At 42.3% G+C, this 20,875-nt stretch overlaps 1 protein-coding gene across 2 annotated transcripts; it reads left to right on the forward strand.

The window, feature by feature from the left end:
- The first annotated feature begins 90 nt into the window (after positions 1–90).
- On the forward strand, positions 91–16,970 carry rhot1a (ras homolog family member T1a). Of its 2 annotated transcripts, XM_087808916.1 has the most exons (20): positions 91–358; positions 755–813; positions 2,520–2,601; positions 2,672–2,715; positions 3,191–3,244; positions 3,371–3,423; positions 3,735–3,843; positions 8,702–8,803; positions 8,861–8,959; positions 9,014–9,122; positions 11,247–11,367; positions 11,424–11,508; positions 11,575–11,720; positions 11,774–11,874; positions 11,927–12,057; positions 12,117–12,200; positions 13,714–13,836; positions 13,891–14,093; positions 14,629–14,730; positions 16,503–16,970. In XM_087808916.1, the coding sequence occupies exons 1-20, from the start codon at positions 322–324 to the stop codon at positions 16,618–16,620; spliced, it is 1,962 nt and encodes a 653-aa protein (XP_087665042.1). In that variant the 5' UTR covers positions 91–321; the 3' UTR covers positions 16,621–16,970. The 2 variants fall into 2 exon arrangements, with proteins under 2 accessions (XP_087665042.1, XP_087665043.1); XM_087808917.1 differs by lacking the exon at positions 14,629–14,730.
- The last annotated feature ends 3,905 nt before the right edge of the window (positions 16,971–20,875 follow it).

The following is a 20,875-nucleotide window of genomic DNA, read 5'->3' on the forward strand; positions in this document are numbered from 1 at the left end:
ACGAGTTCGAGTTTGTCTCCTGCTGCTCGCCGTAGTCACCGGGTAGCGCACAGGTCGCGCATGCGCAGGAGGCACCACTACTATGTAACCGCCAAAAGCGCCAGAATGACATCAGTCTCGCGCACGAAGGTTCGGTTCTGACGCGCAGGTTCGGTTCTGACGCGCAGGTTCGGTCCAGAGAGTCGCGGCTGAGGCGCAGACGAGCCCGGAAGTCCCGCAGAAGGAAGTCCGACGTAAATCCAAGCGTCCGGTTCGTCCTCCAGGCTCCGGTCCGGGCCTGGTCCAGATGAGTCCAGAACCCTCGACCCGTCCATCGACACCATGAGGAAAGACGTGAGGATCCTGTTGGTGGGTGAACGTGAGTATGACCTTTGACCCCGACCTTCTCCACGGCTCGTTATTGTCAAGAGCAGGTCGTGAGCTAACGGCTAATGCTAACCTGTCCTGGTTCTGTTCGAACCTCGTGACCTTTGACCTCAAGACTTGTTTTTCTTCATAACAATGTTTATTGTTGTTTAATCTATTATGTTGAGTTACTTGAACAGATAATGACTCGTTTGATGTCATGTCTCTCCATGCGTCAGTGTGTCTGTCAGTCATGCTGAGGACGAGAGGATACGAAAGTCTTCACAAGTCCAGACAAACGTTGAAGAATCTTCTCGTGTGTCTTGAACTGAATCCAACAGTTTCTCACTGAAGCTCCAGAAGAAACGAGATGTTTTCTGTGGAACGTTTACGTTTGTTTTTCTTTCAGCCAAAGTGGGGAAGACTTCGCTCATCATGTCTCTGGTCAGCGAGGAGTTTCCTGACGAGGTACTGGTGCCTGTGAGGAGATGTTCTTCTGGTGCCTGTGAGAAGATGTTCTGGTGCCTGTGGAAGATGTTCTGGTGCCTGTGAGAAGATGTTCTGGTGCCTGTGAGGAGATGTTCTGGTGCCTGTGAGAAGATGTTCTTCTGGTGCCTGTGAGAAGATGTTCTGGTGCCTGTGGAAGATGTTCTTCTGGTGCCTGTGAGAAGATGTTCTGGTGCCTGTGAGAAGATGTTCTTCTGGTGCCTGTGAGAAGATGTTCTGGTGCCTGTGAGAAGATGTTCTGGTGCCTGTGAGAAGATGTTCTGGTGCCTGTGAGAAGATGTTCTGGTGCCTGTGAGAAGATGTTCTGGTGCCTGTGAGGAGATGTTCTGGTGCCTGTGGAAGATGTTCTGGTGCCTGTGAGAAGATGTTCTGGTGCCTGTGAGAAGATGTTCTGGTGCCTGTGAGAAGATGTTCTGGTGCCTGTGAGAAGATGTTCTGGTGCCTGTGAGGAGATGTTCTGGTGCCTGTGAGGAGATGTTCTGGTGCCTGTGAGAAGATGTTCTGGTGCCTGTGAGAAGATGTTCTGGTGCCTGTGAGAAGATGTTCTGGTGCCTGTGAGAAGATGTTCTGGTGCCTGTGAGAAGATGTTCTGGTGCCTGTGAGAAGATGTTCTGGTGCCTGTGAGAAGATGTTCTGGTGCCTGTGAGAAGATGTTCTGGTGCCTGTGAGAAGATGTTCTTCTGGTGCCTGTGAGAAGATGTTCTGGTGCCTGTGAGAAGATGTTCTGGTGCCTGTGAGAAGATGTTCTTCTGGTGCCTGTGAGAAGATGTTCTTCTGGTGTCTGTGAGAAGATGTTCTGGTGTTGTGTATCACGCTGGTGTGAGGAGATGTTGTGTGTCACGCTGGTGTGAGGAGATGTTGTGTGTCACGCTGGTGTGAGGAGATGTTGTGTGTCACGCTGGTGTGAGGAGATGTTGTGTATCACGCTGGTGTGAGGAGATGTTGTGTATCATGCTGGTGTGAGGAGATGTTGTGTGTCACGCTGGTGTGAGGAGATGTTGTGTGTCACGCTGGTGTGAGGAGATGTTGTGTGTCACGCTGGTGTGAGGAGATGTTGTGTGTCACGCTGGTGTGAGGAGATGTTGTGTATCACGCTGGTGTGAGGAGATGTTGTGTGTCACGCTGGTGTGAGGAGATGTTGTGTGTCACGCTGGTGTGAGGAGATGTTGTGTGTCACGCTGGTGTGAGGAGATGTTGTGTATCACGCTGGTGTGAGGAGATGTTGTGTGTCACGCTGGTGTGAGGAGATGTTGTGTATCACGCTGGTGTGAGGAGATGTTGTGTATCACGCTGGTGTGAGGAGATGTTGTGTATCACGCTGGTGTGAGGAGATGTTGTGTATCACGCTGGTGTGAGGAGATGTTGTGTATCACGCTGGTGTGAGGAGATGTTGTGTATCACGCTGGTGTGAGGAGATGTTGTGTATCACGCTGGTGTGAGGAGATGTTGTGTGTCACGCTGGTGTGAGGAGATGTTGTGTATCACGCTGGTGTGAGGAGATGTTGTGTGTCACGCTGGTGTGAGGAGATGTTGTGTATCACGCTGGTGTGAGGAGATGTTGTGTATCACGCTGGTGTGAGGAGATGTTGTGTATCACGCTGGTGTGAGGAGATGTTGTGTGTCACGCTGGTGTGAGGAGATGTTGTGTAACATCTTCATGTTGTCAGGTTCCTCTGCGAGCTGAGGAGATCACCATCCCAGCAGACGTGACTCCAGAGAGGGTTCCCACGCACATCGTGGACTACTCGGGTCAGACTCTAGACTGTGATAGACTTGAACCTTCGACCTTTGACCCTGAACCTCCTCTCTCTCTCCGTAGAAGCCGAGCAGTCGGACGAGCAGCTGTACCAGGAGATCTCAAAGGTGTGTGTGAGTGTGTGTGAGTGAGTGAGTGTGTGAGTGAGTGTGTGAGTGTGTGAGTGTGTGAGTGTGTGAGTGTGTGAGTGTGTGAGTGTGTGAGTGAGTGTGTGAGAGTGTGTGAGTGAGTGTGTGAGTGAGTGTGAGTGAGTGTGAGTGAGTGAGTGTGTGAGTGTGAGTGAGTGAGTGTGTGAGTGTGTGAGTGAGTGAGTGTGAGAGTGTGTGAGAGAGTGAGTGTGTGTGAGAGTGTGTGTGTGAGTGTGTGAGTGAGTGAGTGTGTGAGTGAGTGAGTGTGAGAGTGTGTGAGAGAGTGAGTGTGTGAGTGAGTGAGTGTGAGAGTGTGTGAGAGAGTGAGTGTGTGTGAGAGTGTGTGTGAGAGTGAGTGAGAGTGCGTGAGAGAGTGTGTGTGTGTGTGTGTGCGTGTGCGTCTGATCCTCCTCTGATGAAGATCGTCTCTAAAAGGTTCCATTGATCGTTCCAGGCAAACGTCATCTGCATCGTTTACTCCGTCAACAACAAGAAGTCCATTGAGAAGGTACGAGCCACGAGGAGATGAATCTTAGTGGTTGTGTGTGTTCAACGTTGTGTGTGTTCAACGTTGTGTGTGTTCAACGTTGTGTGTGTTCAACGTTGTGTGTGTTCAACGTTGTGTGTGTTGAAGGTGACGAGCCACTGGATTCCTCTCATCAATGACCGGACGGACAAGGACAGCAGGTGTGTTGAGTCTTTGCTTTGACATGGATGATCACACACTCACAACACACACATGCACCACACACAAACCACACACACACACGCACTCACAACTCGCCTCACACACACACCTCACACAGGATGACACCTGACATGTCATTGTTGGTTGTGTCTTATGAGCACTAAAGTTTCATCTTTGATGAATAACTTGCACAATAAGTCTTGTTTGAAGGACTTGATAGTCTTGAAGGCGACATAAGATGAATGTTGACACAATGAACTTGTGTTGTATGTTTGTCGTTCATGCTGTTCTCTTGGATGTTGGTCTCCAGGGTTCCGTTGATCCTGGTGGGCAACAAGTCTGACCTGGTGGAGCACAGCAGCATGGAGACCATCCTGCCCATCATGAACCAGTACCAGGACATCGAGACGTGTGTGGAGGTGAACGTCTACGCTTGTTAACCTGTTTGAAACCAGCAGCTGAAGATCAGCGGCTGTCCTGTGGTCGACGAGGACGAGATTAGTTCTATCATTATTATTATTATTATTATTATTATTATTATCGTTATTATTATTATCGTTATTATTATTATTATTATTATTATCATTATTATTATTATTATTATTATTATTATCGTTATTATTATTATCGTTATTATTATTATTATTATTGTCATTATTATTATTATTATCGTTATTATTATTATCGTTATTATTATTATTATCATTATTATTATTATTATTATCGTTATTATTATTATTATTATTATTATTATTATTAATCATCATCATTAATTCTCCCGAGGGATCAATGAAGCTCCAAACATCTATATTTGAGTCGTGAGTCACAGCAGTTCAAACATGTTCTACTAAAACGCTACACAACTTACAAACTCATGATGATAAATCAACAATAAAGTTGTGAGTCAAGTGTGATCAGAGGAAGTGTCGTTACTAGAGGCTTCATCACACGACTGATCTGCACTCCTTTCTTAACCTGTTTATGTGTTTATTCTTCTGCAGTTTGACTCAAACTCACTACTTTTCTCAAACCTTATGCATCTGCAGTGAAGGAAAATGATTTCTAAGTTAGTTTCTAAGTTAGTTTCTACGTTATTTTCTACGTTATTTTCTACATTATTTTCTACATTATTTACTACATTATGTTCTACATTATTTTCTACATTATTTACTACATTGTTTTCTACATTATTTTCTATATTAATTTCATATTATTTTCTATATTAATTTCATATTATTTTCTATATTAATTTCATATTATTTTCTACATTAATTTCATATTATTTTCTACATGAATTTCTACATTAATTTCATATTATTTTCTACATTAATTTCATATTATTTTCTACATTATTTTCTACATTAATTTCATATTATTTTTTACATTAATTTCATATTATTTTCTACATTATTTTCTACATTAATTTCATAGTATTTTCTACATTAATTTCATAGTATTTTCTACATTAATTTCATATTATTTTCTACATGAATTTCTTCATTATTTTCTACATGAATTTCTACATTATTTTCTACATTATTTTCTACATTAATTTCTACATTAATTTCACATTATTTTCTACATGGATTTCACATTATTTTCTACATTAATTTCACATTATTTTCTACATTATTTTCTACATTAATTTCTACATTATTTTCTACATTAATTTCTACATGGATTTCACATTATTTTCTACATTAATTTCACATTATTTTCTACATTAATTTCACATTATTTTCTACATGAATTTCTACATTAATTTCTACATTAATTTCTACATTATTTTCTACATTAATTTCTACATTATTTTCACATTATTTTCACTTTAATTTCACATGATTTTCTACATTAATTATTTTCTACATTATTTTCACATTATTTTCTACATTCTTTTTACATGATTTTCTACATTATTTTCACATGATTTTCTACATTATTTTCTACATGAATTTCATATTATTTTCTACATGAATTTCTTCATTATTTTCTACATTAATTTCATATTATTTTCTACATGAATTTCTTCATTATTTTCTACATTAATTTCATATTATTTTCTACATTAATTTCATATTATTTTCTACATTCATTTCACATTATTTTCTACATTAATTTCACATGATTTTCTACATTATTTTCTACATTAATTTCATATTATTTTCTACATGAATTTCATATTATTTTCTACATTAATTTCATATTTTCTACATGAATTTCTTCATTATTTTCTACATTAATTTCACATTATTTTCTACATTATTTTCTACATTAATTTCATATTATTTTCTACATGAATTTCTTCATTATTTTCTACATTAATTTCATATTATTTTCTACATGAATTTCTTCATTATTTTCTACATTAATTTCACATTATTTTCTACATTAATTTCACATTATTTTCTACATTAATTTCACATTATTTTCTACGTTAATTTCTACATTATTCTAACATTATTTTCACTTTAATTTCACATGATTTTCTACATTAATTATTTTCTACATTATTTTCACATGATTTTCTACATTAATTTCACATTATTTTCACATGATTTTCTACATTAATTTCACATGATTTTCTACATTATTTTCACATGATTTTCTACATTAATTTCACATGATTTTCTACATTAATTTCACATGATTTTCTACATTATTTTCACATGATTTTCTACTTTAATTTCACATTATTTTCTACATTATTTTCACATTATTTTCACATGATTTTCTACTTTAATTTCACATGATTTTCTACATTATTTTCACATGATTTTCTACATTAATTTCACATGATTTTCTACATTAATTTCACATGATTTTCTACATGATTTTCTACTTTAATTTCACATGATTTTCTACATTATTTTCACATGATTTTCTACTTTAATTTCACATGATTCTCTACATTATTTTCACATGATTTTCTACATTAATTTCACATGATTTTCTACATGATTTTCTACTTTAATTTCACATGATTTTCTACATTATTTTCACATGATTTTCTACTTTAATTTCACATGATTCTCTACATTATTTTCACATTATTTTCACTTGATTTTCTACATTATTTTCACATGATTTTCTACATTATTTTCACATGATTTTCTACATTATTTTCACATGATTTTCTACATTATTTTCACATGATTTTCTACTTTAATTTCACATGATTTTCTACATTATTTTCACATGATTTTCTACTTTAATTTCACATGATTTTCTACATTATTTTCACATGATTTTCTACATTATTTTCACATTATTTTCACATTATTTTCACATGATTTTCTACATTATTTTCACATGATTTTCTACTTTAATTTCACATGATTTTCTACATTATTTTCACATGATTTTCTACTTTATTTTCACATGATTTTCTACTTTAATTTCACATGATTTTCTACTTTAATTTCACATGATTTTCTACATTATTTTCACATGATTTTCTACATTATTTTCACATGATTCTCTACATTATTTTCACATGATTTTCTACTTTAATTTCACATGATTTTCTACATTATTTTCACATGATTTTCTACATTATTTTCACATGATTTTCTACATTATTTTCACATGATTCTCTACATTATTTTCACATGATTTTCTACATTATTTTCACATGATTTTCTACTTTAATTTCACATTATTTTCACATTATTTTCACATGATTCTCTACACTATTTTCATATGATGCTCTACATTATTTTCATATGATTTTCTACATTATTTTCACATGATTTTCTACATTATTTTCACATGATTTTCTACATTAATTTCACATGATTTTCTACATTATTTTCACATGATTTTCTACTTTAATTTCACATGATTTTCTACATTATTTTCACATTATTTTCACATGATTTTCTACTTTAATTTCACATGATTTTCTACATTATTTTCACATTATTTTCACATGATTTTCTACATGATTTTCTACATTATTTTCACATGATTCTCTACATTATTTTCACATGATTTTCTACTTTAATTTCACATGATTTTCTACATTATTTTCACATGATTTTCTACATTATTTTCACATGATTTTCTACATTATTTTCACATGATTCTCTACATTATTTTCACATGATTTTCTACATTATTTTCACATGATTTTCTACTTTAATTTCACATTATTTTCACATTATTTTCACATGATTCTCTACACTATTTTCATATGATGCTCTACATTATTTTCATATGATTTTCTACATTATTTTCACATGATTTTCTACATTATTTTCACATGATTTTCTACATTAATTTCACATGATTTTCTACATTATTTTCACATGATTTTCTACTTTAATTTCACATGATTTTCTACATTATTTTCACATTATTTTCACATGATTTTCTACTTTAATTTCACATGATTTTCTACATTATTTTCACATTATTTTCACATGATTTTCTACATTATTTTCACATGATTTTCTACATTATTTTCACATGATTTTCTACTTTAATTTCACATGATTTTCTACATTATTTTCACATGATTTTCTACATTATTTTCACATGATTTTCTACATTAATTTCACATGATTTTCTACTTTAATTTCACATGATTTTCTACTTTAATTTCACATGATTTTCTACATTAATTTCACATGATTTTCTACTTTAATTTCACATGATTTTCTACATTATTTTCACATGATTTTCTACATTAATTTCACATGATTTTCTACTTTAATTTCACATGATTTTCTACATTATTTTCACATGATTTTCTACATTATTTTCACATGATTTTCTACTTTAATTTCACATGATTTTCTACATTATTTTCACATGATTTTCTACATTATTTTCACATGATTTTCTACATTAATTTCACATGATTTTCTACTTTAATTTCACATGATTTTCTACTTTAATTTCACATGATTTTCTACATTAATTTCACATGATTTTCTACTTTAATTTCACATGATTTTCTACATTATTTTCACATGATTTTCTACATTAATTTCACATGATTTTCTACTTTAATTTCACATGATTTTCTACATTATTTTCACATGATTTTCTACATTAATTTCACATGATTGTCTACTTTAATTTCACATGATTTTCTACATTAATTTCACATGATTTTCTACATTAATTTCACATGATTTTCTACTTTAATTTCACATGATTTTCTACTTTAATTTCACATGATTTTCTACTTTAATTTCACATGATTTTCTACATTAATTTCACATGATTTTCTACATTATTTTCACATTATTTTCACATGATTCTCTCTGTCAGTGCTCTGCCAAGAACCTGAAGAACATCTCGGAGCTCTTCTATTACGCTCAGAAGGCGGTGCTTCACCCCACAGGCCCGCTCTACTGTCCGGAGGAGAAGGAGGTAGATGTTCCGACCCGGTCTCCTCCACGTGACTCTGATCCTTTCATCTGCTTCCAGCTGAAGTCCTCGTGCATCAAGTCTCTGACCAGGATCTTCAAAGTGTCCGACCTGGACAACGACGGGATCCTGAACGACAACGAGCTCAACTTCTTCCAGGTAGACTCTGTCGCTGGTCCACGACCTTGACCTGATTCTTGTGACTCTCCTCAGAGGACCTGCTTCAACACGCCGCTGGCCCCGCAGGCCCTGGAGGACGTGAAGAACGTGGTCCGGAGGAACATGCTGGACGGGGTCAAGGACAACGGGCTGACCCTGAAAGGTCAGTCGTCGTCTCTGACCTTTTGTGTTACATATGGATGGAGACGCGAGGAGTCAACGTTTTTGAAACTGAACAAAACACAAGAACCTTAAATAAAAAAATATAATAAAAATAAACTTGAGAAGGTGCGAGTAGGAACGGGAGGTACGAGTAGGAACGGGAGGTACGAGTAGGAACGGGAGGTGCGAGTAGGAACGGGAGGTGCGAGTAGGAACGGGGGGTGCGAGTAGGAACGGGAGGTGCGAGTAGGAACGGGAGGTGCGAGTAGGAACGGGAGGTGCGAGTAGGAACGGGAGGTACGAGTAGGAACGGGAGGTGCGAGTAGGAACGGGAGGTGCGAGTAGGAACGGGGGGTGCGAGTAGGAACGGGGGGTGCGAGTAGGAACGGGAGGTGCGAGTAGGAACGGGAGGTGCGAGTAGGAACGGGAGGTGCGAGTAGGAACGGGAGGTGCGAGTAGGAACGGGAGGTGCGAGTAGGAACGGGAGGTACGAGTAGGAACGGGAGGTGCGAGTAGGAACGGGAGGTGCGAGTAGGAACGGGAGGTGCGAGTAGGAACGGGAGGTACGAGTAGGAACGGGAGGTGCGAGTAGGAACGGGAGGTGCGAGTAGGAACGGGAGGTGCGAGTAGGAACGGGAGGTGCGAGTAGGAACGGGAGGTGCGAGTAGGAACGGGAGGTGCGAGTAGGAACGGGAGGTGCGAGTAGGAACGGGAGGTGCGAGTAGGAACGGGAGGTGCGAGTAGGAACGGGAGGTGCGAGTAGGAACGGGAGGTGCGAGTAGGAACGGGAGGTGCGAGTAGGAACGGGAGGTGCGAGTAGGAACGGGAGGTGCGAGTAGGAACTGGAGGTACGAGTAGGAACGGGAGGTGCGAGTAGGAACGGGAGGTGCGAGTACGAACTTAAGGTACGAGTAGGAACGGGAGGTGCGAGTAGGAACGGGAGGTGCGAGTAGGAACGGGAGGTGCGAGTAGGAACGGGAGGTGCGAGTAGGAACGGGAGGTGCGAGTAGGAACGGGAGGTGCGAGTAGGAACGGGAGGTGCGAGTAGGAACGGGAGGTGCGAGTAGGAACGGGAGGTGCGAGTAGGAACGGGAGGTGCGAGTAGGAACGGGAGGTGCGAGTAGGAACGGGAGGTGCGAGTAGGAACGGGAGGTGCGAGTAGGAACGGGAGGTGCGAGTAGGAACGGGAGGTGCGAGTAGGAATGGGAGGTACGAGTAGGAACTTAAGGTACGAGTAGGAACGGGAGGTGCGAGTAGGAACGGGAGGTGCGAGTAGGAACGGGAGGTGCGAGTAGGAACGGGAGGTGCGAGTAGGAACGGGAGGTACGAGTAGGAACGGGAGGTGCGAGTAGGAACGGGAGGTGCGAGTAGGAACGGGAGGTGCGAGTAGGAACGGGGGGTGCGAGTAGGAACGGGAGGTGCGAGTAGGAACGGGAGGTGCGAGTAGGAACGGGAGGTGCGAGTAGGAACGGGAGGTGCGAGTAGGAACGGGAGGTGCGAGTAGGAACGGGAGGTACGAGTAGGAACGGGAGGTGCGAGTAGGAACGGGAGGTGCGAGTAGGAACGGGAGGTGCGAGTAGGAACGGGAGGTACGAGTAGGAACGGGAGGTGCGAGTAGGAACGGGAGGTGCGAGTAGGAACGGGAGGTGCGAGTAGGAACGGGAGGTGCGAGTAGGAACGGGAGGTACGAGTAGGAACGGGAGGTGCGAGTAGGAACGGGAGGTGCGAGTAGGAACGGGAGGTGCGAGTAGGAACGGGAGGTGCGAGTAGGAACGGGAGGTGCGAGTAGGAACGGGAGGTGCGAGTAGGAACGGGAGGTGCGAGTAGGAACGGGAGGTACGAGTAGGAACGGGAGGTGCGAGTAGGAACGGGAGGTGCGAGTACGAACTTAAGGTACGAGTACGAACTTAAGGTACGAGTAGGAACGGGAGGTGCGAGTAGGAACGGGAGGTGCGAGTAGGAACGGGAGGTGCGAGTAGGAACGGGAGGTGCGAGTAGGAACGGGAGGTGCGAGTAGGAATGGGAGGTGCGAGTAGGAACGGGAGTATATGTTCCATCTGGTGACTCACGATGATGTGAAGAATGGCTCGTTGATCGTGACCTTTGACCTGTGGTTTCTCCTCAGGCTTCTTGTTCCTCCACACTCTGTTCATCCAGCGCGGCCGTCATGAAACCACCTGGACGGTTCTGAGGAGGTTCGGTTACGACGACGACCTGGAGCTGACCCAGGACTACCTGTTCCCCATGTAGGGTCTGATCCCGCGTGTGGCTCGTCTGGAGCTTGATCTGGTCTTGTCTGCAGAGTCAAGATCCCTCCGGACTGTACCACGGAGCTGAACCACAACGCGTACCTGTTCCTGCAGAGCGTCTTCGACAAGCACGACAAGGTGGGTTCTGATCCGCGACCCGGTCGGAGCCGCGACCCGATGGACTCACAACACCTTCTGTTGCAGGACCGCGACTGCGCTCTCTCCCCGGACGAGGTCCGGGACCTGTTCCAAGTGTTCCCCTACATGCCGTGGGGTCCGGACGTCAACAACACCGTGGGCACCAGCGAGCAGGGCTGGATCACGTACCAGGGCTACTTGTCTCAGTGGACGTGAGTCGCCGGCGCCGCCTGCAGCGACGCGGTCTCATCCTCTTGTGTCGCAGGTTGACCACCTACCTGGACGTGCAGCGGAGTCTGGAGTACCTGGGCTACCTGGGCTACTCCATCATCTACGAGCAGGAGTCTCAGGCGGCCGCCATCACAGGTGAGCACGAGTCTCAGGTGGATGTTCTGGACTCACCTGTCGCTCCCTGCAGTGACTCGCAACAAGCGCATCGACCTGCAGAAGAAACAGACTCAGAGAAGCGTCTTCCACTGCAACGTCCTCGGCGCTCATGGCTGCGGAAAGAGCGGCTTCTTGCAGGCCTTCCTGGGCAAGAACCTGCAGGTACTGGACGCTCCTCAGACCATGTGTGGTCCGGTTCTAACCCGTGATCCTCCTGACAGCGCCAGAGACGGATCAGAGACGAGCACAAGTCGCTGTACGCCATCAGTACCACCTACGTGTACGGTCAGGAGAAGTACCTGCTGGTGAGTCACGTGTGTGTACATGATAGTACCAGACATGACCAACAGAACCACTTGGTGTACTAGAAGTTAGTATCATCAGGATAGTGTACGTACTAACTAGTAACTAATCCTCCACAGATAGTATGTCTCAAACATACTTCTCTTAGTATACTAGAAGTTAGTATCATCAGGATAGTGTACGTACTAACTAGTAACTAATCCTCCACAGATAGTATGTCTCAAACATACTTCTCTTAGTATACTAGAAGCTAGTATCATCAGGATAGTGTACGTACTAACTAGTAACTAATCCTCCACAGATAGTATGTCTCAAACATACTTCTCTTAGTATACTAGAAGTTAGTATCATCAGGATAGTGTACGTACTAACTAGTAACTAATCCTCCACAGATAGTATGTCTCAAACATACTTCTCTTAGTATACTAGAAGTTAGTATCATCAGGATAGTGTACGTACTAACTAGTAACTAATCCTCCACAGATAGTATGTCTCAAACATACTTCTCTTAGTATACTAGAAGTTAGTATCATCAGGATAGTGTACGTACTAACTAGTAACTAATCCTCCACAGATAGTATGTCTCAAACATACTTCTCTTAGTATACTAGAAGTTAGTATCATCAGGATAGTGTACGTACTAACTAGTAACTAATCCTCCACAGATAGTATGTCTCAAACATACTTCTCTTAGTATACTAGAAGTTAGTATCATCAGGATAGTGTACGTACTAACTAGTAACTAATCCTCCACAGATAGTATGTCTCAAACATACTTCTCTTAGTATACTAGAAGTTAGTATCATCAGGATAGTGTACGTACTAACTAGTAACTAATCCTCCACAGATAGTATGTCTCAAACATACTTCTCTTAGTATACTAGAAGTTAGTATCATCAGGATAGTGTACGTACTAACTAGTAACTAATCCTCCACAGATAGTATGTCTCTAACATGATGACTAGTATCATCAGTGTGTGTGTGTGTGTGTGTGTGTGTGTGTGTGTGTGTGTGTGTGTGTGTGTGTGTGTGTGTGTGTGTGTGTGTGTGTGTGTGTGTGTGTGTGTGTGTGTGTGTGTGTGTGTGTGTGTGTGTGTGTGTGTGTGTGTGTGTGTGTGTGTGTGTGTGTGTGTGTGTGTGTGTGTGTGTGTGTGTGTGTGTGTGTGTGTGTGTGTGTGTGTGTGTGTGTGTGTGTGGAGCTGTTTAGTGTAGAAAGTGTCCATCGATTCATACTCAGTTTTGTGTTTTAGTAACAATCTAGTGTGTATGAAGCACTACATTTACATACTAAGAATTGAGACGCACTTACGCACTCAAAATACTAACTTTGAGTACACAAGTGTGTGATTTGCTCTGCTGGTCATGGCAACATTTATATCAGATTAAAAGACAAAAACGTTTGTAAATGAAATCGTTTAATTTTAAATCTGCTCAGATGTTTTGATTCAAATGTATATAAATGTGTTTTCAATACTTTCAAACCGTGACCGTCAATGATCCACTAACTGGTCTCAGCTGCACGAGGTGGTTCCGGACCTGGACTCTCTCTCCGAGGCGGACCTGGTGTGTGACGTGGTTTGTCTCGTGTACGACGTCAGCGACTCGCGCTCCTTCGACTTCTGTGCCAAAGTCTTCCAGGTGAGCCTCGCAGGTGTGTGTCGGAGCTTCTGGCTGACGCTCCTGGTCCCGCAGGAATACTTCATGGACAGTAAGACGCCGTGTGTGGTCATCGCCGCCAAGTCGGACCTGCACGAGGTCCGGCAGCACGCCAGCCTCTCGCCGCACGACTTCTGCCGCCGCCACAAGCTCCACCCGCCTCAGACGTTCACCTGCGACACGTCGGACGCGCCCAACAAGGACGTCTTCACCAGACTCACCACCATGGCCATGTACCCGTGAGTATTACATGTACCCGCTAGTATTACATGTACCCGCGAGTATTACATGTACCCGTGAGTATTACATGTACCCGCGAGTATGGCGTGTACCCGCGAGTATGGCGTGTACCCGCGAGTATCACATGTACCCGCGAGTATGGCGTGTACCCGCGAGTATGGCGTGTACCCGCGAGTATGGCGTGTACCCGCGAGTATGGCGTGTACCCGCGAGTATCACGTGTACCCGTGAGTATGGCGTGTACCCGCGAGTATCACATGTACCCGCGAGTATCACATGTACCCGCGAGTATGGCGTGTACCCGCGAGTATCACATGTACCCGTGAGTATGGCGTGTACCCGTGAGTATGGCGTGTACCGGCGTGTACCCGCGAGTACCGGCGTGTACCCCCGAGTACCGGCGTGTACCCGCGAGTACCGGCGTGTACCCGCAAGTATCACACAGTGTCACAGTGACTCGATCCTGAGAGTCGAGTCGTTGATCCACGAGAAACGACTCGACTCTCAGGTGAACCAACACTTGTGTGTCTGCAGACTCGTCCACCGCGGCTGCATGTGCTCGTGCAACAAGTGCGTGTCTTGTCTCTGTCGACTCCTGCTCCGGCTGCTGCGTCACAGGCTGGTCCAGAAGTCAAGGTCACTCTCACGCCCCCCTGTGGTCCAGTAGCTCAGCACCTGGTCCTGACTCTCTCACGCCCCCCTGTGGTCCAGTAGCTCAGCACCTGGTCCTGACTCTCTCACGCCCCCCTGTGGTCCAGTAGCTCAGCACCTGGTCCTGACTCTCTCACGCCCCCCTGTGGTCCAGTAGCTCAGCACCTGGTCCTGACTCTCTCACGCCCCCCTGTGGTCCAGTAGCTCAGCACCTGGTCCTGACTCTCTCACGCCCCCCTGTGGTCCAGTAGCTCAGCACCTGGTCCTGACTCTCTCACGCCCCCCTGTGGTCCAGTAGCTCAGCACCTGGTCCTGACTCTCTCACGCCCCCCTGTGGTCCAGTAGCTCAGCACCTGGTCCTGACTCTCTCACGCCCCCCTGTGGTCCAGTAGCTCAGCACCTGGTCCTGACTCTCTCACGCCCCCCTGTGGTCCAGTAGCTCAGCACCTGGTCCTGACTCTCTCACGCCCCCCTGTGGTCCAGTAGCTCAGCACCTGGTCCTGACTCTCTCACGCCCCCCTGTGGTCCAGTAGCTCAGCACCTGGTCCTGACTCTCTCACACCCCCCTGTGGTCCAGTAGCTCAGCACCTGGTCCTGACTCTCTCACGCCCCCCTGTGGTCCAGTAGCTCAGCACCTGGTCCTGACTCTCTCACGCCCCCCTGTGGTCCAGTAGCTCAGCACCTGGTCCTGACTCTCTAACGCCCCCCTGTGGTCCAGTAGCTCAGCACCTGGTCCTGACTCTCTCACGCCCCCCTGTGGTCCAGTAGCTCAGCACCTGGTCCTGACTCTCTCACGCCCCCCTGTGGTCCAGTAGCTCAGCACCTGGTCCTGACTCTCTCACGCCCCCCTGTGGTCCAGTAGCTCAGCACCTGGTCCTGACTCTCTAACGCCCCCCTGTGGTCCAGTAGCTCAGCACCTGTTGATGGTTGACTAAGGTTCTTCATGTCTTCACCCTGATCTTCACCCTGATCTTCACCCTGATCTTCTCCTGATCTTCTCCTGATCTTCTCCTGATCTTCTCCTGATCTTCTCCTGATCTTCACCCTGATCTTCACCCTGATCTTCACCCTGATCTTCACCCTGATCTTCTCCTGATCTTCTCCTGATCTTCACCCTGATCTTCTCCTGATCTTCACCCTGATCTTCACCCTGATCTTCACCCTGATCTTCACCCTGATCTTCTCCTGATCTTCACCCTGATCTTCACCCTGATCTCCACCCTGATCTTCTCCTGATCTTCTCCCTGATCTTCACCCTGATCTTCACCCTGATCTTCTCCTGATCTTCTCCTGATCTTCTCCCTGATCTTCTCCTGATCTTCACCCTGATCTTCACCCTGATCTTCACCTGATCTTCTCCTGATCTTCTCCCTGATCTTCTCCCTGATCTTCTCCCTGATCTTCACCCTGATCTTCACCCTGATCTTCACCCTGATCTCCACCCTGATCTTCTCCTGATCTTCTCCCTGATCTTCTCCCTGATTTTCTCCCTGATTTTCTCCTGATTTTCTCCTGATCTTCTCCTGATCTTCTCCCTGATCTTCTCCCTGATCTTCTCCCTGATCTTCACCCTGATCTTCACCCTGATCTTCACCCTGATCTCCACCCTGATCTTCTCCTGATCTTCACCCTGATCTTCTCCTGATCTTCTCCTGATCTTCTCCTGATCTTCTCCCTGATCTTCACCCTGATCTTCACCCTGATCTTCTCCTGATCTTCTCCTGATCTTCACCCTGATCTTCTCCTGATCTTCTCAGACACATGGCTCAGGCCGACCTGAAGAGCTCCACCTTCTGGCTCCGGGCCAGCGTCGGCGCCACCGTCTTCGCGGTCCTGGGCTTCGCCGTGTACCGCGCTCTGCTGCGGCAGCGATGATGGCGAGCGGCGCCCGGACCTGTCAATCACGCTCCAACATCTAACGTCTTTGTTTTGTGTGTTAATTTATTAACTTCTGGTTTCCATGGTGACCGAGCTCCACCTCCATGTGTTTTCTATTTAGTGGAAACTGTTGTACAAACGTGTTTTTATTTGTCTGGAGTGAATAGAGCTTCGTTCCTCGTTATATTTTTACTATATTAGGAGGTACTTAGATGCTTGATTGACAGCTGCTCGTCTCCAAAGTGTTTTCCTCGACCTCGACCTCGACCTCGTCGACACCAAACGTCTTCACGGAAGAAACGACAATGAGTTGCTTTTAAATCTGTAATAAATAGCATTTACAGCCACGAGTGTTTGTTTAACTTTAAACCATGACGTCATATTCATATAAATGATTATATTATTCATAGTAAATAATATTAATAATATAAACAAATAAGGTTTTGTGTGTTTTCTCGTAAACACTGCAGTGTGACGTCACTGACGCGTGATGCGCATGCGCGCTGCCGTGACGTCACGTGATGCGGGTCAGAACCAGGACCTCCTGAAATGGACCCGAGCGTCAGAACCGAGCCAGACTCGCTCGGAACCAACAGTATGAAGTGAAAACACTGGGTTTGTGAGACGCTGCGGTCCAGGTGAGTGTTAGCATTAGCAACATTAGCATCACTTCGAATTGTTTAAAGAACCATGACGTCACGAGCCTGAAGGTCACATGGATGATTAGGTTAGATTAGATTAGATTAGATTATGTTGGGTTAGATTAGATTAGGTCAGGTTAGATTAGGTTAGGTTAGTTAGGTTAGTGAGGATAGATTAGGTTAGGTTAGTTAGGTTAGATTAGATTAGATTAGTTTAGGTTAGATTAGATTAGATTAGGTTAGGTTATATTAGGTTAGGTTAGATTATATTACGTTAGATTAGATTAGGTTAGGTTAGATTAGGTTAGTTTGATTAGGTTAGGTTAGATTAGGTCAGGTTAGATTAGATTAGGTTGGGTTAGATTAGGTCAGGTTAGATTAGGTTAGGTTAGATTAGGTCAGGTTAGTTAGGATAGATTAGGTTAGTTAGGATAGATTAGGTTAGATTATGTTAGTTTAGGTTAGGTTAGTTAGGTTAGATTAGGTCAGGTTAGGTTAGTTTAGGTTAGGTTAGTTAGGTTAGGTTAGTTAGGATAGATTAGGTTAGTTAGGATAGATTAGGTTAGGTAAAATTAGATTACGTTATATTAAGTTAGGTTAGTTAGGATAGATTAGGTTAGTTAGGATAGATTAGGTTAGGTAAAATTAGATTACGTTATATTAAGTTAGGTTAGTTAGGTTAGATTAGGTTAGGATAGATTAGGTTAGATTAGGTTAGGTTAGATTAGGTCAGGTTAGTTAGGATAGATTAGGTTAGTTAGGATAGATTAGGTTAGATTATGTTAGTTTAGGTTAGGTTAGTTAGGTTAGATTAGGTCAGGTTAGGTTAGTTTAGGTTAGGTTAGTTAGGTTAGGTTAGTTAGGATAGATTAGGTTAGTTAGGATAGATTAGGTTAGGTAAAATTAGATTACGTTATATTAAGTTAGGTTAGTTAGGTTAGATTAGGTTAGGATAGATTAGGTTAGATTAGGTTAGGTTAGATTAGGTTAGGTTAGTTAGGATAGGTTAGGTTAGTTAGGATAGATTAGGTTAGGTAAGATTAGATTACGTTATATTAAGTTAGGTTAGTTAGGATAGATTAGGTTAGATTATGTTAGTTTAGGTTAGATTAGGTTAGATTAGATTAGGTTAGGTTAGTTAGGATAGATTAGGTCAGGTTAGATTAGGTTAGGTTAGGTTCGATTAGGTTAGGTTAGATTAAATTGGATTAGATTAGATTGGGTTAGATTAGATTAGATTAGATTAGGTAGAACTTTATTGATCCTCAGGTCTCCTTCGGGAAATTGTCTTTTTCAATTAGACACAACAATACAGACGATTATTCATAAAAATAAGAACAAGAACAAAGAGAAATAAAGAACAAGAACAAAGAGAAATAAAGATAAAGAACAAGAACAAAGAGAAATAAAGATAAAGAACAAGAACAAAGAGAAATAAAGAACAAGAACAAAGAGAAATAAAGATAAAGAACAAGAACAAAGAGAAATAAAGATAAAGAACAAGAACAAAGACAAATAACAAAGACAAAGATTAACATAGAAAATAATGTCAAGATACTTTCACTTCTGCCACCAAACTCACAATTAAACAATATAATGCGTGTGTGTAACTTAGAGTGTGTGTAACTAAGAGTGTGTGTAACTAAGAGTGTGTGTAACTTAGAGTGTGTGTAACTTAGAGTGTGTGTAACTTAGAGTGTGTGTAACTTAGAGTGTGTGTAACTAAGAGTGTGTGTAACTAAGAGTGTGTGTAACTAAGAGTGTGTGTAACTTAGAGTGTGTGTAACTAAGAGTGTGTGTAACTAAGAGTGTGTGTAACTTAGAGTGTGTGTAACTAAGAGTGTGTGTAACTAAGAGTGTGTGTAACTAAGAGTGTGTGTAACTTAGAGTGTGTGTAACTAAGAGTGTGTGTAACTAAGAGTGTGTGTAACTTAGAGTGTGTGTAACTAAGAGTGTGTGTAACTAAGAGTGTGTGTAACTAAGAGTGTGTGTAACTAAGAGTGTGTGTAACTAAGAGTGTGTGTAACTAAGAGTGTGTGTAACTAAGAGTGTGTGTAACTAAGAGTGTGTGTAACTAAGAGTGTGTGTAACTAAGAGTGTGTGTAACTAAGAGTGTGTGTAACTTAGAGTGTGTGTAACTAAGAGTGTGTGTAACTTAGAGTGTGTGTAACTAAGAGTGTGTGTAACTAAGAGTGTGTGTAACTAAGAGTGTGTGTAACTAAGAGTGTGTGTAACTAAGAGTGTGTGTAACTAAGAGTGTGTGTAACTTAGAGTGTGTGTAACTAAGAGTGTGTGTAACTTAGAGTGTGTGTAACTAAGAGTGTGTGTAACTAAGAGTGTGTGTAACTAAGAGTGTGTGTAACTAAGAGTGTGTGTAACTAAGAGTGTGTGTAACTAAGAGTGTGTGTAACTTAGAGTGTGTGTAACTAAGAGTGTGTGTAACTTAGAGTGTGTGTAACTAAGAGTGTGTGTAACTAAGAGTGTGTGTAACTAAGAGTGTGTGTAACTAAGAGTGTGTGTAACTAAGAGTGTGTGTAACTAAGAGTGTGTGTAACTTAGAGTGTGTGTAACTAAGAGTGTGTGTAACTTAGAGTGTGTGTAACTTAGAGTGTGTGTAACTTAGAGTGTGTGTAACTTAGAGTGTGTGTAACTAAGAGTGTGTGTAACTTAGAGTGTGTGTAACTAAGAGTGTGTGTAACTAAGAGTGTGTGTAACTAAGTGTGTGTAACTTAGAGTGTGTGTAACTAAGAGTGTGTGTAACTTAGAGTGTGTGTAACTTAGAGTGTGTGTAACTTAGAGTGTGTGTAACTAAGAGTGTGTGTAACTTAGAGTGTGTGTAACTAAGAGTGTGTAACTAAGAGTGTGTGTAACTTAGAGTGTGTGTAACTTAGAGTGTGTGTAACTAAGTGTGTGTAACTTAGAGTGTGTGTAACTAAGAGTGTGTGTAACTTAGAGTGTGTGTAACTTAGAGTGTGTGTAACTTAGAGTGTGTGTAACTAAGAGTGTGTGTAACTTAGAGTGTGTGTAACTAAGAGTGTGTGTAACTAAGAGTGTGTGTAACTAAGTGTGTGTAACTTAGAGTGTGTGTAACTAAGAGTGTGTGTAACTTAGAGTGTGTGTAACTTAGAGTGTGTGTAACTTAGAGTGTGTGTAACTAAGAGTGTGTGTAACTTAGAGTGTGTGTAACTAAGAGTGTGTAACTAAGAGTGTGTGTAACTTAGAGTGTGTGTAACTTAGAGTGTGTGTAACTTAGAGTGTGTGTAACTAAGAGTGTGTGTAACTTAGAGTGTGTGTAACTAAGAGTGTGTGTAACTTAGAGTGTGTGTAACTAAGAGTGTGTAACTAAGAGTGTGTGTAACTTAGAGTGTGTGTAACTTAGAGTGTGTGTAACTAAGAGTGTGTGTAACTTAGAGTGTGTGTAACTAAGAGTGTGTGTAACTTAGAGTGTGTGTAACTTAGAGTGTGTGTAACTTAGAGTGTGTGTAACTAAGAGTGTGTGTAACTTAGAGTGTGTGTAACTTAGAGTGTGTGTAACTTAGAGTGTGTGTAACTTGGAGTGTGTGTAACTAAGAGTGTGTGTAACTTAGAGTGTGTGTAACTTAGAGTGTGTG

Source organism: Callionymus lyra, chromosome 15, assembly GCF_982586985.1.
Source record: "Callionymus lyra chromosome 15, fCalLyr1.hap1.1, whole genome shotgun sequence".
NCBI classification, from domain to species: domain Eukaryota; kingdom Metazoa; phylum Chordata; class Actinopteri; order Syngnathiformes; family Callionymidae; genus Callionymus; species Callionymus lyra.